The following is a 15,008-nucleotide window of genomic DNA, read 5'->3' as shown; positions in this document are numbered from 1 at the left end:
ATTATTATTTATTATTGTTATTGCAAAAAATAATGCTAATAAGAAGCATGTGATCCTGAAGCAGCCGGATGAAGGTCTCCTCATCACAGGCATTGGGCAGGACAGCCCTCCATTGGGTCCTGCTACCTGCAGGACAGGTAATTACACATTCTTCCACTGTGGCTTTGTTACAATAACGGCCATTAACAATGCATGGTGCTGCCATATCTAGTTCCCCTGGCCTAATTTGGCAGTAAGATGAGAGGGAATCTGAGCCGACAGGGCGGGAAGATGGGGGAGGGGGGCACTAACAAGCTCCGGATGGAGCCACACTCCGTCACGACTGGCCCGCAAGAGGAGTGGAATTACCATGCGGCCCAGATCAGCGTCTCAGCCAGGACGAACCGGGCATGGAGTTCATCCAGGGGAACATAATCCTTCATGCGTGTAGCATGTGTGAACCCCCCACCCCAACCACGCCTACTAGAACCGGGACTAGCCAGTATCTCTCTCCATCATTTGGGTCTACTTCTCCACAACACTTGCCAGTGGTATAATCTGGTGCGTCTGATATCACTATTAGAGTTAAATTCCAGTGAACGGCCTCATTCGAAATAAACACAGTTTAAATACACACTCAGCTCCGGGGTTATTAGATGGCTGAGGAATCTTGGAGCTGATTTATCTTCCAGATGAGGTGGTGTGTGTGGGCCAGGGATCTAATAGGAACAGACGAGAGTCACACATCTAATGTGCAGCAGGCAGATTGGCAGCGTTTGTGAAATAATAGAATTATTTTGTAGTGGGAGATGGGAGCACGTATGAGGTGGGAACTGACAGGCTCTCTGCTCAATTCACCGCACGGCCGTCAAACTAGCGAGGAGCCACTGGCAAAATGCACAACAGGTTAGAGGGGTAAGAAGGTGCAGGTTCCTCTAGAAGGTACCGGCAGGGTACGCTCTACATTTCTGATGTGCCACAAGGACCAGGGGCAACATTCCAGCCGAATCCGCATCACTGGCCCAAAAACAACATGTCATGATCATGGTCTGAAAAGGGGCAGGGAGGTTTGCCCTCAAATTGCAGCCTTGTTCTTAAGTCTAGGAGTATCACACTGGTTTGCGTGTGGGTTAGCTGAGCACTGATTGGAGGAGGGATGTCACTGTCAACCAGCCAATCAGAGGATTGATATGACTTGTGCTCCAGACCCCAGCAGCTGTACCAGGGGGTACCTACAGGGCAAATTAAAGACCAGTAGGTATCAACAACAAAGGGCCCACCTTGACCGCAGACTTCTCTACTACTTCCTGCCATCTCAATGGACGTGAAACATCTGTCGCCCCCCTGTAGCTGTTTCCAGGTGTTTGCAGCCACCAACACGTACCCTGAACACCTTATGTTGTGTGCAGTTAAGCTGCGTCATGAGGATGCAAGTTTATCAAGGTTACGGAACTGACCTGCGGGAAACCCCTGCCGAATCCAGTTCATCGGCCTTATTGCGCTCCGCCAGGTTTTTGTATCACGAGTGTCAGTGATGATCCTTACGTCTGCCCTGATCTGCGCCTCTGTACCGATAAATGGTTTCTGTCCTATTATATTGTCAGCCGTCCGTGTTGATCTCCCTTATCTTTTCTCCTACCGATGAGAAGTTGAAAGGGGGAAGCCGCGACTGGCTGCTACCTTTCATATACGGGGAAATCGCGTGTCCGTTGTCCTCCCTGCTCCAGGGGTCACAGGAAGAGTGGCGCAGGGAACCAGATCGCAGAAGATGCAACCGGATGCAGAGGATGCATTGTTGCATTGTTCTGTTGTGTGACTGTGAGGTTCTGCAGATCCCGTTTGCTCTAGAGCGTCTCATTCCACAGCATTTCTATATATTCCTATAAATAAAAATGTGTTCATTTGCAGCACAGCTGAAGCAGCAAGTGAGCTCCTGTTCTGTACCATTTATCCATGCGACACAACTGATCCTGGAACAGCAGCACCCGGGTTAGATTGCCGTAACAGTGACACTGATACTGTGCGTTTATTTCCCATTTAATCAAGAACCACAAATGACAGATTTCACTCTTCATGTTAAAGGTTTCTGATGAGAGGACAGTTTAAGGGCAATAATGATGTGAAAACAGAGGGCGTTTGAGGTCAAATAGCATTGCAAATTCACCAAATACTTGGATGTTCTCTCCTCTACCACAAAGACTGTCAGAAAAAAATCAAGGCAAAAAGTTGGCAAACAGTAAATCACATCAAATAAACTCATTAACCAACAGGGCAATAAACATGTAAGTATTTCCTGTACATCTGATTTTCAGTGACCTGTTTAAAATAATCTCAGTTGTTATATGTTGGGGACAGAATTCATTGCTTGAACCACTATTTTTTTAAATAATGAACAAAGACGTGTATTTTTAAATGACTCTTCTTGTGAATGATTTTGTTTTTAAAAATACTGTGGAATGTTTCATACTGTTCTATAAAATTTTACTGCTGAGCGTCCCACAAACTGGAAGAAGCAACTGCTATAATGAAATAAACAGTGCAGGGAGACCAATTACTTTTCTATGCTAGGAATGACCTTTTATATAGGTTGGGGAATCAGCAGAACTACTTCTATAGGCTGCTGGATCAGCAGGCCTGTTTCTATAGGCTGTGGAATCAGCAGAGCTACTTCTATAGGCTGCTGGATCAGCAGGCTTGTTTCTATAGGCTGTGGAATCAGCAGAGCTACTTCTATAGGCTGCAGGATCAGCAGGCCTGTTTCTATAAGCTGGGGGAATCAGCAGAACTAATTCTATAGTATATTAGATCAAGTATGAGAGTCACAGTATTCATTACATGTTGTTCTTGCAGCAAGTATGTTTTTTAGTCAAGTCACACATGCCTTTGCAACCATACTCAACAAATAGATATCACATGACATACAGTGACTCCTTGACCACTCTAAACAGGTACGTACTACTGATAGCTAATAATGCCACATAATTTCAGCCGTTTTATGCTAAATTAGGGTGGGAATATGTACGTTATTTTGACTTGCTGAGCAATGTTAATTTTCTCTGTTTTACCGCAAGCTATCCTTTCTCTGATTTTGAACTACTGGTCTTCAAAGTTTGTTTCCCACCAAAACGTAGACAGACTAAATGATGATGCTCTTGTTCAGCCTCCCCTGAGCCGTGCCGATGTCCAGTCTGTGGTTATGGGCCCACGTTGGGAGGGAACAGGAGAAGCTAATGGTCCTGGGAAGGTTTTGGCCATTTTTCCCTCATTCACCCACAGTGTAAGACGACTTCCTGTCCAAGTTTATGGGGAACCAGTCCTGCAGAAGTGTCCCTCAAGAGCACAGGGGGGTCCGGGCTGAGGGGGCAGCCTCACTGGGCGTCGTCTTAGTAGGTTCCGTTCTCTTGGTGGTACGAGTCGCTACCATCGTTCCGCCAGCTCTGCTTGTGTGAGGAGCTGTCGGTGGTGGCACCGTACGACATCTTCTTACTCTGGCTGAGGTTGGCTTCGCTGGTGAGCTCCGTCTCCTCGGCCAGCTCGTCCTCGTCTAAGATGCCGCACTTGTCATCACTTGTGTCCTCGGGATCCGCCCAGTCCTGTTTCTCCCCGGAGGCAAAGATGGCGTAGAAGACGACGCCGGTGTAGTGGACGACGGCAGCGATCACAAACACGTTCTGCCACTCCTGCCGGGTCTGTGGGCCAACCAGGAACAGAGGGGTGGAGACAGGAGTTGTCAGACAGCTTCTACTGCCAATGAGATCTACCTAGAGCTTCACGTTCAAGTCTTGTTTCACAGCTATGCTAACGTGCCATAATATGAAGCTTACTTTCTATACTATACACGCTCAGAGGGGAAAACAAGCTGTTAAAGAAAGCAAGACTCCCACCTTGTGTTTGGTCAGAGCCCCGACTATGAGTGGGCACACCATGCCTGACAAGGTGCCCACGCCATTGCTGATGCCCATGAGGATGCTGGCATAGCGCGGGGCGATGTCAAGATGGTTGACGTTGAACCCTGTGGTCATGACAAAAAGAACCTAATGCAAGAACTTTCTCACCATCCTGAACCTTCATTCATTAATCATTGATATTTCGTGATGATTTTGATGGTTGGTGACTGGTTTGTTGAGTGGTGGTGAGATTTATTGGTTATGGTGAGTTTGATTGAGGGTGATGTGCTTGATTGAAGGCGATGTGTTTGATTGAAGGTGATGTGCTTGACTGAAGGTGATGTGTTTGATTGAAGGTGATGTGTTTGATTGAAGGTGATGTGTTTGATTGAAGGTGATGTGTTTGATTGAAGGTGATGTGCTTGATTGAAAGTGATGTGCTTGATTGAAGGTGTTCAACAGTAGCATCAGATGGCTGGTTATGTATTTGCGATTGGCTTGGCGGCCAGTGCTGATCCGTGACAAACAATGTTGCCTCACGACGTGCATGAAGTCTCACCTGAGATGGCAAAGCCACTGAAGCCCACAGCCAGCACCAGGAAGGAGATAGCGACGCCTCGCGTGTGGGAGAAGCCCACCACCAGCAGCAGTGTGGCCTCCATGCCGAAGCCTGCAAACATGGGCATGTCAGGAGGGAGGGAGGGAGGGTCTCGCCGCATCACCCTCACGGGAGAACACGCCATGCACACGGTCGGCCCGTACCGCCACAGTTCATGATTTTTCGCACGGTTGTTGTGGAAAGGATCTTGTGACTCCTCAGATAGTCAGCCAGTTGCCCGCCAATGGGCACGATGATGGTCATCACCATGTGGGGAAGGGCTGACAGGACACCTACCTGTGCAGAGACAACAGTAGGCAAACTGGCAGGCTACTCAAATGCAGCAGCACAGGGATGGGGACACTGTCCACTAACACACACTCAGCACCAGCTGGAAGTGCAGAGCACCTCAGATACCTGTCCAGGCTGATACACACTTAACACATATTTATGCAGGAGTCAATTTCACTGCCATGCAATACAGCTGCTTGAGAGGAATATAACCCAGTTGAACCTTTTATCTGAGATCTGCTCTCCAATGGTCTGTCAGTGGTGCAGCCATGTCTGTCTGTTTGTCAGTTGTTTGTCTATACCTGTAAATAGATGCTGAATCCATATTTTTCTGTCAGTCATGTGGCTGTATCTGTCTGTCATTGGTGCAGCCCTGTCTGCCTGTCAGTTGCTTGGCTCTATTTATTTGTCAGTTGCTTGGCTCTCCCTGTTTGCCAGAGTTGCAGCATCGTCTGCCTGTCGGTTGTTTGACTGTCCCTGTCTGTCAGTGGTGCAACTCTGTCTATCTGTCAGTTATTTGGCTTTCTGCAGCCCTGTCAGTTGTTTGGCTCTCCCTGTCTGTCATTGTTGCACCCCTGTCTGCATGTCAGTTGATTGGCTCTCCCTGCCTGTCAGAAGTGCAGCAATGTGTTGCTCACTACTATGTATCCTCCTTCCTCTGCCTGCCCACCTTGCTGATGGGGAAGCCAAACACCTCCTCGAAATACGCAGGCTGGCTGATCAGCAGCAGGTAGAAGGTCCAGCTCCGGCAGAAGTTGGCCACAATGATAGCGTAGACAGGCATGGAAGTGAAGAAGTGTCTCCACGGCGTCTTAAACTTCTGCAAAGGGAGAGCGGCTGAGGAGGAGCACGGCGTTGGGGTCGAGCAGATGGCGGGGCAGGGAGCAGCTCTCACGCACCTCAGTGGCACTGAGCAGCTTGGCCCCCTCACCGATGCTGGTCTCGATGTAGGTCCTCTCCTCCTCAGTAATGGTGGGATGGTCGGCCGGACTTCTGTAGGCCAGCAGGAGCCAGAAGATATACCATATCATCCCAAAAACACCTGCAGGCAGGAAGTGAAAGTTAAGGCTGCAGACAGGTCTAGAATGCACATCCAAGCCGGTCCGGTCCGGTCCTGGGTCACTGTTTCGGCAATAGCAAGACAGCCGTGCTAAATGGAATATGACACATTAGTGGACCAGACATCCTCTAAAGCAGTTGGCTTTTAATGCAGAGCATTGTTTAAAACAATTGCACCAATCCCATAGCTTGGCCACTAAAACAGCATCGCAACAAAACTGCAAACCTCCAGCAGCGGCATGCTGGGAAAATGCAGCAGTGTATGCAGTGCATTCCCCCACCCACCCCCGCTGTAGGTGTCCCCGCCTCAGGTTAATAAAAAGCCTTATCTGCGATAATTTCCTTCTCGACGAAACCCTGTATATCGCCATTATTCTCAGCCGTCAGGTTTATCTGCGCATCTCAATTTGCCAGCCCTCTAATTTCATTCAGCTGCCAAGTGGCTCATCGTGGCAGGGAGGACCTGCATGCTTCTTGCCTGCGTTAAAGACGCCCCTTCCTGCGTGAGGCTGACACTGCAGGGCAACAGCTTCCTGCAGATCTTTGGGTCTACAGGACATTTGAAGGACCTTTGACCCTCGGGAATTACTAAATATGAAGCCGAAAACATCAGACAAAGGGGACCTCTGCTCTCTCCTGACAGGTGCTCAGAGCTGCTAAATATAAAGCCCCAGGTAGGCTGAACCTTACCATAGATGTAAAAGACGGAAGACCAGCCCACATACTGCACCAGGACGCCCGCAAGGGGCATGGCAATCACAGCACCTGCATAGGATCCTGGGAAATCAGAGCAGCCTGGGTCACATGACATGTTCCACATACGTTAACGTGCAGAACTGTAAAACAACATTTTATCTTAATGCCACTTTATAGTCTCGGCTGGTAATACGAGCGCAAAGAGTAGCATGGAGACACCAGCACTTAGTCGGGGGCTTTTAGTAATGTCACCTCCCCTATTATGTAAATTAGGCCACAGGTTGGGGGCACGGTGTGGCAGGGGTAATGTGGGGTAATGTGGGGTAATGTGGCGCTCTGTCCGCAACTACAGATGCATGAGCCGCCCAGCCACTGAATAGCCTGGCAGCCGTCTTCATTCAGAATCCATGCAGAGAGGCGTCTACAGTCCAGGTTGTCATAGTGCTTGTTTAATATTAAAGAGCCGCCCGTTTCAAATGCAAGCTGTAGAAACAGTGGCTAGCAGCCACTAAGCTAATGGGTCATTTAGCTAACAAAAAGCAGAATCACTCTCTGAACAGAAGGTCTTGGTGAACACAGACAAGCGACTGTTAGTGACAGGGGATTGTAGGGCACCGGTCGGTCTTTACTTTTTACTCTGTCTATTTTGGGTCTCATTTGCTTAAAAAAGAAGATTTTAATGCAGTTATATATGAAAAACTATTGCTATTAATATTGCATTTCTGCACGGAAACATTTGGCTAAAAGTTCAGTAGGGGGCCGTGTGTGGCTCAGTGGGCTAAGTCTGTGTGCCTGTAATCAGAAGGTCATAGGTTCAAACCCAGCCTCAGCATGTCTGTGGGGTCCTTGGTCAAGGCTCTTAACCCCCTGGGCTCTGCTGGTTTTATTGATAATAAAGTATGAAATATTATTATTATTAGTTTCTGTGATGTGTTAATTTTCTTGCGGTGTACAAATTTTGGAGGGTAAATTTCCTGAGTGTCTTTGCAGAATAAGCAGACCATCTTTATAATGAGGAGCACTACAGCTGAAAAAAGCAGTTAATGTTCCCTTTATACCAATTATCATTGTATTAACATTCATAATCTGCATAATCTCATTGCAATAGCAACCTCCAACCAGTAGGGGGAGGCGAGACATATATGGAGACTCACCACAGAAGGAAGTGGTCGCCAGCCTGCTTCGCTCCAGCGGTGGTGCCCACTTACTCCACATCCCGTGGCATGCTGGGTAGGTCACACCCTGTCAGGCAGATGTGAGGCTGTTATTGCTGCAACTCTAGGACCTGGGTCCTGCATGCAGTTCCAGGGAGGCAGTACTGACCTCCACCAAGCCCTGCAAGATGCGCACGCACATGACACAGCCAACGTGGACCCTCGCTGCAGATGGGATTAACATGTTGAGCAGGGAAGTTAGGATAATGGCTGCCCCGAATACCCTGCAGATGGGGGTGACAGAGGTCATACAGTGAATCCCGCCTTTATCAGTTACACGGAGGACACACACAGACTCATGAATCATGAGTCACTTCAAAATCTTGTTACAGAGTCACTGCTACACAGCAAGTCCTGTTAAAACAGCTGAGTCAGCATTCTGATCCAGTCCTGAATTTTTCATCGCATCCCAAACTCCCCAGACAGTTTGAATGTCTGTGTTGTAATAAGCTGTTTGCTTTTTATTTTAATTTTCCTGCTTACCTGCATCTAAAGCTACTGTCATTAAATCTCAAGGCGCTTCCATGTTAAAGACGATAATTATTTTTACCTCGCTACTCAGTTACCGATTATGTACTTTTGTTGACGATCTTTGCTCGTTCTTTAACACGTTGATTATTTGTACTGACCTGTTAGTGACTTCGATGAAAGACCACCCAAATAAAAAAATGTATGTATATGCAAATGACTAACTGCTAATTGGAGTTCTTGTCCCACTCCAAGCTCCGACACCATTCTGCATCAGCCTGGGTTTACATTTTATTTATTTAGTGAACACTAGCCAGAGGATTTGAACCAGCACCCTTCTGCTCACAAATAAATCACCCACTGAGCCACCACGGCTGGGTTCTCCTCCTTGGTCCCACTTTCAGCTCCCCAGTCCTGCCAGCTGTAAGTGACACTTGTAATATTCCAGGGCATGGAGTTTCCAGGAGAGAAATCAGAGTCTGGATCTTTAATTATTAACTCCGTCAGAGGCTCGCTCTCCTGTGAAACTTTTATTACAAGCCCATGTCCGGCTCGCAAGCCGACGCCCCCTTGGGCGCATTGGCCCTCCCCACTTGGCGGCCCCCTTAACTCATGTCTTTAAACTTAGCAAGTTAGGATGTTTTGGCTGTAATCAGAAGGTTGTCGGTTCAAATCCCAGAGTCAGTGATGTGACTTCACCATTGGGCCTTTTTAATAAGGTCCTTAACCCTCGATGACTCCAGGCACTGGCTGATCCTGCTTTCCCATTAAATGCGGGTCAATTTGGATAAAAGCGTTTACTAAACAAATTAAACCGTTTAAATTAATTTGGAGCCACAAGCTCGCTGACGAGAACAGATATTTCCGCTTTCTCTGCTCAGAGCGTTCCATCCTTCCTCCCAAGCCGGAAGTTCATCTCCTGTTTCAGGCGAAACGGGCCGTTCACGAAGCATGCCGTGTTTGGGAATGCGACGAATGACATTTCGCTGACGACGCGACTGAGAGCTCGAGCGCGAGTTCAGGCACCCTCTTGGTGACCTCACAAGCCGCCGGCCGCGTCTCTGCGTCGATGCGGCTCGGCGCTCACCGGTTAGCCGCCAGCTTGTTGGAGATGAAGCCCCCGGGGATCTGCGTGACGATGTAGCCCCAGAAGAAGGAACCGTGGATCAGTCCCACCGTCTCCGGGTCCCAGTTGAACTGTGCTGGCTGGGGATGGAGGCAAACGAACGACAGTGCATGTTGATCTGCTGAGTAATGCCCTTCGCAGTGACCACAAAATGTACATAACGCTCACTGTGCCAACGCAGTGTATAAAACACACTGAACCTCCCCCGATTCGCGCGTGGACCAGCCCGCTCGCCCACCCTCATAACGGCTGAGCCGTTGATGTAGACGGTGTTGTTGTTGACCATCTCCACTATGGCCACGCCAAGGTTGCAGCGGATGCCGAAGGAGATGCAGAAGCCCAGGCCCGAGAGGATGGCGATGATGTAGCGCTTGGGCAGGCCGAAGCAACCGCAGTCGAAGAACGGGGCGTCGCGGTTCTCCATCAGCACCGGCTGCCCATCCGCTGACAGCTCCATCTCCACCTCCCCGTCTGTGTGGGTGCCGTCCATCTTCCTGAAACGGGATGTGCCCAATGCGCCATTAACATCACCGGGGGGCTCTTGGCTGACATGGGCACGAGCCCCCCCCCCCAGACTTACGCTATTTTTTAAGCCAAAAGAAAAAATGAAAAAAATAAAAAACAACGTCAGTAATTAGGTGCTGGCCGATTGATTGGCCAGATTTAATAACTCGGACTGTTCCATTTTTCCAGAGTCAGGGCCTTTGAGTATAGACTAGGATAGTCTATGTATTAATGCTGGACACGCGGGCCTGAGAACCTCACCATGCTCAGGACGGGCGTGATACAGCAGCAGAGTGACAACTGCACAAGGCTGGAATGGCAGAGAAGGTGTGGTGTGGTTTTGACCTCTTCAGGTCGACCCGCTGACCCATTGTATCGGTGCTGAGGAGCAACATGGCTGAAGGTGTATCTCCCTACAGATATGATGCAGACTGGATGCTTTTGTTAATCGCCCAGTCCTCTGTAAACTTTAGACACAGTAGCATGTGAAAATCCCAGGAAGGTGGCTATTTGTGAGGTTCTGGAATCGCCAAGTGTGGCATGGTTTAGTCCAATAGCATAAGCAAGCCAGTGTACTTAAGAAAGCGCCCACTTTGCGTATATGCAAAGTAGCATGGGTTGCATCGTTGGGGAGGTTTGCCAGTTCTATATGAGATTCGTAAGATTAGTAAAAACATGGCATCCCAGCCCGTGGGGTATCCCAGCCCGTGGGGTATCCCAGCCTTCCGCCCTGCGTTGCTCCAGAATGTGCAAAAAAAAAAAAAAAACGACCTGCAAAGTCACTAAGCCACACAGCCAGACCCAGGAGAAAGAAAAACGCTTCAGACATGTAAAGCAGCTTCCGAGAAAAGTTTGGAACACGGACACTGCCAAGGACTGCGCGTCTCTAATTAAAAATAAATGAGCTTTTCGCTGTCATAGAGTATTTACAGCCGCCGCTATTCTCCCGCGCTGACAGTTTACCGCGCGTATCCGCCGCATGTCTCCCCGTCGTTAGGGCCCGATGTCACGGCGTCCTGTTACCCCCCGGTGTTCTGTGACAGTGTCGCAGATCAGGAAGTTACAGCACTTATGGGCACCTCACCACCAGACTACAGCAGTCCATTAACGTCATTGCGTAAACAGTGCGGTAGGGAGCCGGCGCACTTCGCTTCCTCTCGGAGCGCTTTTGTTGCAGACGGTGCGTCTTTGCGCTGTTTGTCTACACCTGCGCTCCCTGACCATCTCCACCGCGGCTCCACACCAGCCTCTTTAATGTCGGATGAATGCAGGACTCCCGACTTGCCTGACAGCTGTGCAACTAACATCAAACAAGAGAGCCATTAGCGAGCTCTCCGTCTCTCTGTCACACACACCGCTGCACACACACACATCCCAGACATACAGTACTGTGCAAAAGTCTTAGGCAGTCATAGAAAATAATGTTTACATCATATTCATGTTGGTGTAAAACCGTGATACTATGTCTGTCAGTGTGCACTCGCTTAGCCCTTTCAGAACCTCTCCTAAAATCAGCCAAGTTATTTGCAGCAACCGTCCAACATACAAGTGCCTTTTTTTCACTCATCAACTACCCCACCATGTTTGAGTACTTAGTACCTGTGAGTTATTTTACTGATTAAGTGAATTAATTAATTGAGCTGGTGGTGACATTTAACGAATACACGGAATGGCTGGGCTACCCCTGAGGAGAGGCTCGGGAATCGAATCCATGTTCATCTAGTTATCCAATATTAGAATTTAGTGATTAATTGTCATTGTTGACACACCACAGCACACAGTGCGCAACAACGAAATGTGTCCTCAGCATTTATCCCATATGTGACATCGTGACATAGCAGGGGGCAGTCAGATATCAGCAAGTTTTTGGAGAACTGGAGAAATTCCTTTTTTTAGGAATTGTTTTTATTGTGTTATTCTTAATTTGCTTATGTTCTAATGTTAAACTGTGTTTTTCCCCTAGCAAATATACACTTATTATCCAGATAAATAGCCATAAACATTTTCTTTGACTAAGACTTCTGCACGGCACTGCGCATGCACACACAGACAATTTGCTGGTTAATGCTTAGACTTAAGTGGCTGGCGATCAACGACACCAAGGAAAACACATCTGGGTTTTGCGGTGCTTTACACAGGTGGTGCTACCTGCTCTAATTCGGTACTGGGCTGACACACTGGCTGCTGTCCTGCCCACCGTGATGGGCTTCATTTCACGGTGATTCCCGAAAAGGGCGGAGTTGCAGACAAATTAACACGTCCTCTTAGAGCCCGACATTAAAGTGATCTGATCTGGAGCGGTAAGCTTATTCATAAACGTATTCATACAATTTTAATCACTCATCTGAAAGAGCTGATCTTTGCAGATAAACGGGGGGATACATTTAAATGAGCTGTCAGTGACGCACGCTGGCGGTGGCATTCGCTGTTGGGAGGGGTCGGTTTGCGCCAGTGGAATAATGGGGACGTGAAACTTGAATGAAGCTGAGATGTTTGTGCTGTGAAGCTGAAAGGAAGCTGAGGGCTTCGTGGTTTGAGGCTCGGTGAAGCTGAGGGGTTTGTGCAGTTGAGTGATGCTGAGGGGTTTTGCAGTGAAGCTGGGTGAAGGGGAGGCGTTCCTAGTGCGAAGCTGAAACGAAAGTGAGAGCTTCATGGTTTGAGGTTCCATAAAGCTGAGGTGTTTGTGCCGTGAAGCTGGAGGAAGCTGAGGAGTTTGTGAAGATAGCTAAGGCCGAGTAATTTGTGCTGCGGACCTTAATGAATGTGATACGTTGATAAGACGGATGGAACAGGTTATTTTGGTACGAAGCTAATGACTCATTAAGCTTTTTCGTGAAGATGGATGGAAGATGGGGTGATTAACGCACAAAACTGGATGATATCTGTTTACATTGTAAAGCTAATTCAAAAAAAACATTAAAAACTATTAACTTGCGCAAGTCACAAATTAAAACATGAACACGATGAGTAAAATACGGGAGCTTAAAGTGGGGTGAAAATGAATGACTGTTGGGTTTGAGAAAGAGGGTGAGCAGCGCACGCAGGACCAGCACCTCTGAATGGACGCTCCAATCAGTACAAAGCTGCACTAAATATTCATGTGTTTTTATAGCAATAATGTCCATAAAATAGTCATACATTTTTCATAAACATTATTATTCTCTAGTGTAGTAATAAAATGCTCACAAGATTCCAGCCTTTTTCACACCTTTACATTTTTAACATATTCATTGTCCTGCATCAGTTTTGCTTTGCTTTTTAACGTCACAAATCATAAAATGTTCCTTAAACTTGCAACCTTTTATTTGAAAATGTATATGTTTAGGTGTTAAATGTGCATGATCAGAAAAACATGGAACTATTTATATACTGATATTCTCCTTAAGATGAGGACCAGTTTGGGTGGCTCTTGTCTGTCCTGTGAGCCCCTGTGTTTATCATCCTGGGGACGTGTGAGGTGCTTCTGTCCACTTCTGCAACCAAGATCTCGTGTCTCTATATTTATCTGCTCCTTATGAAATATGCACCAGAAAGCATGTTTCCATAAAACATTAGATTACATCACCTGTAACTCAACCTGCTCTGGATGTGATGCGTATGTATTTGTAAAGGACTCTCCATTCTATATCCGGGCTTAATATTAAAAGGCATTTCATGATGCTTTATCTATGGCCTCATAATAACCACGGCGATGCTATCCAGCTGAAGTTACTTTTTAAAACAGCTGGATTCTCACTATGACACGTAGAAGATGTGGCTAGAGCTGAAATTTGATCGAAAACACAACACTTCCATTTCCTGTGAAATGCTTGAGCACCCAGCCGGTTCGGGTTTCCAGTGTACCCAGTGTTCCCAGTTAGGAGATTGAGCTGGGAGTGCTGGGAGCCCCCTGTGTTCCCTCCTACCTTTGCAGGTGTCCCAGCGAGTCGCTCATGATGTTCTTCGCCTCCTCCTTCCCCGGATTAAGCACCCGCTCCTTCAGCGCTGACAGCCCCCCGAACGGCATGTCTGCCTTCGTGTTCTGCTCGGTCCCGGATCCTGGTCCTGCTGGTGTTTCTCTGAGTTTGAGCCCCTCTGGGCTGGAGGCTCTCTGACCTGGAGCTTCTCCGGGCTGGAGCCTCAGTCGGCTTGAGCCTCGCTGAGCGTCACAGTACCAGGCACATCCTTCTCGCTCTGCCACTCAGCTCTGAGCAGGGATGCACAGCTTCCAGTTGCTATGGAGGAGGTTGGGGAGGGGGGTATCCTCTGGGTCTGGGCCGGGGGGGGGCGTCCCTGTTTTAGCGCCAAAATGAGAGACCCAGCGCCAGTTCCCACAGCTCCTCCGCACCGTGACGACAGACCCAGCCCTGACCACTGCTTTTCCTCTCCGGCAAACTGGACTACGTCTGGTGCCCGCCTCCCGCCTTCTATCTCCGCCCCCTCTTCCTCTGTGCCCACCCCCTGCTCCCAGCCCCACCCACCACACGCCCAGAAGTGCTGTGCGGCCCTCTTTAAATATTGACAGGCTGGGCTCTCTTTACCACCCAAGACGTGCGGAGCGAACATGAAACCCCGACAGGCAACATGTGTGCATGTGCTGGCCAGGGGCATGCTGCACGCCATCGGGGGGCCCCCACGGCAGCTGGGAGGAGCCAACGCTGGGCGTCTGCTGTTTGGTCCCAAGATGGTGCCCTTGTCAAAATTTAAAGACTGAGAGCCATACACACTTTCTGGCTACTGTCTGCTGGGCTTCAGGCACTGGAAAGAGGTGGGTTCCCAATCAGATAAAGCCTGGACAGGAAAAGGTAGTGACACTAGCCACACTAACCAGCAGGGTGATTGTTAACTAATTACCTAGTTACATCTTTAGTCACCAGTCTGCTGTCTAGAAGGAATTTTAGTACATTTTTACACAAAGACTTTCATTTTAGAAGTGCTATAAACAGTAGAGATTGTGATAAGATTTATAACTAGAATTTATACCACTACAAAACGGTAGAAGGACATATTAACCCAATATTGTTGTTATATTTTATTCTATGTACACAAATTAATAGTTGTCTGTCCAATTATAATGAGTTTACCTACCTGTGGCTGAAAATAAAACAGTTGATACGTAAGTGTGAGCAAAAACACCATCTGCTCAATCAGTCTGCATCCTAACACCTTCTGACAGAACGGGGTTCATTCACGACATGTTTATAGTA

At 48.1% G+C, this 15,008-nt stretch overlaps 1 protein-coding gene across 1 annotated transcript; it reads right to left on the bottom strand.

Annotated features, from left to right (window-relative positions):
* Positions 1-2,000: 2,000 nt before the first annotated feature.
* On the bottom strand, positions 2,001-14,192 carry slc17a8 (solute carrier family 17 member 8). The gene is made up of 12 exons (XM_048970292.1): positions 13,728-14,192; positions 9,557-9,812; positions 9,280-9,398; positions 7,834-7,948; positions 7,665-7,752; positions 6,505-6,591; positions 5,655-5,797; positions 5,426-5,575; positions 4,629-4,761; positions 4,426-4,536; positions 3,864-3,991; positions 2,001-3,668 (listed from the first exon to the last, which is right to left on the bottom strand). The coding sequence occupies exons 1-12, from the start codon at positions 13,826-13,828 to the stop codon at positions 3,363-3,365; spliced, it is 1,737 nt and encodes a 578-aa protein (XP_048826249.1). The 5' UTR covers positions 13,829-14,192; the 3' UTR covers positions 2,001-3,362.
* Positions 14,193-15,008: the final 816 nt, after the last annotated feature.

This window comes from Brienomyrus brachyistius, chromosome 1 (genome assembly GCF_023856365.1).
Source record: "Brienomyrus brachyistius isolate T26 chromosome 1, BBRACH_0.4, whole genome shotgun sequence".
NCBI lineage: Eukaryota > Metazoa > Chordata > Actinopteri > Osteoglossiformes > Mormyridae > Brienomyrus > Brienomyrus brachyistius.
This window is presented reverse-complemented; position numbering and strand designations above follow the sequence as displayed.

What these genes read in the sequence shown, in the direction of transcription:
- slc17a8 (XM_048970292.1), bottom strand. Translation starts at nt 13,828, where the DNA reads ATGCCGTTCGGGGGGCTGTCAGCGCTGAAGGAGCGGGTGCTTAATCCG. An exon ending in TCGCTGGGACACCTGCAAAG is followed by an intron (nt 9,813 to 13,727) that starts GTAGGAGGGAAC and finishes ATCCCGTTTCAG; the next exon opens with GAAGATGGACGGCACCCACA. An exon ending in GGCGACCACTTCCTTCTGTG is followed by an intron (nt 6,592 to 7,664) that starts GTGAGTCTCCAT and finishes CTGATTTCCCAG; the next exon opens with GATCCTATGCAGGTGCTGTG.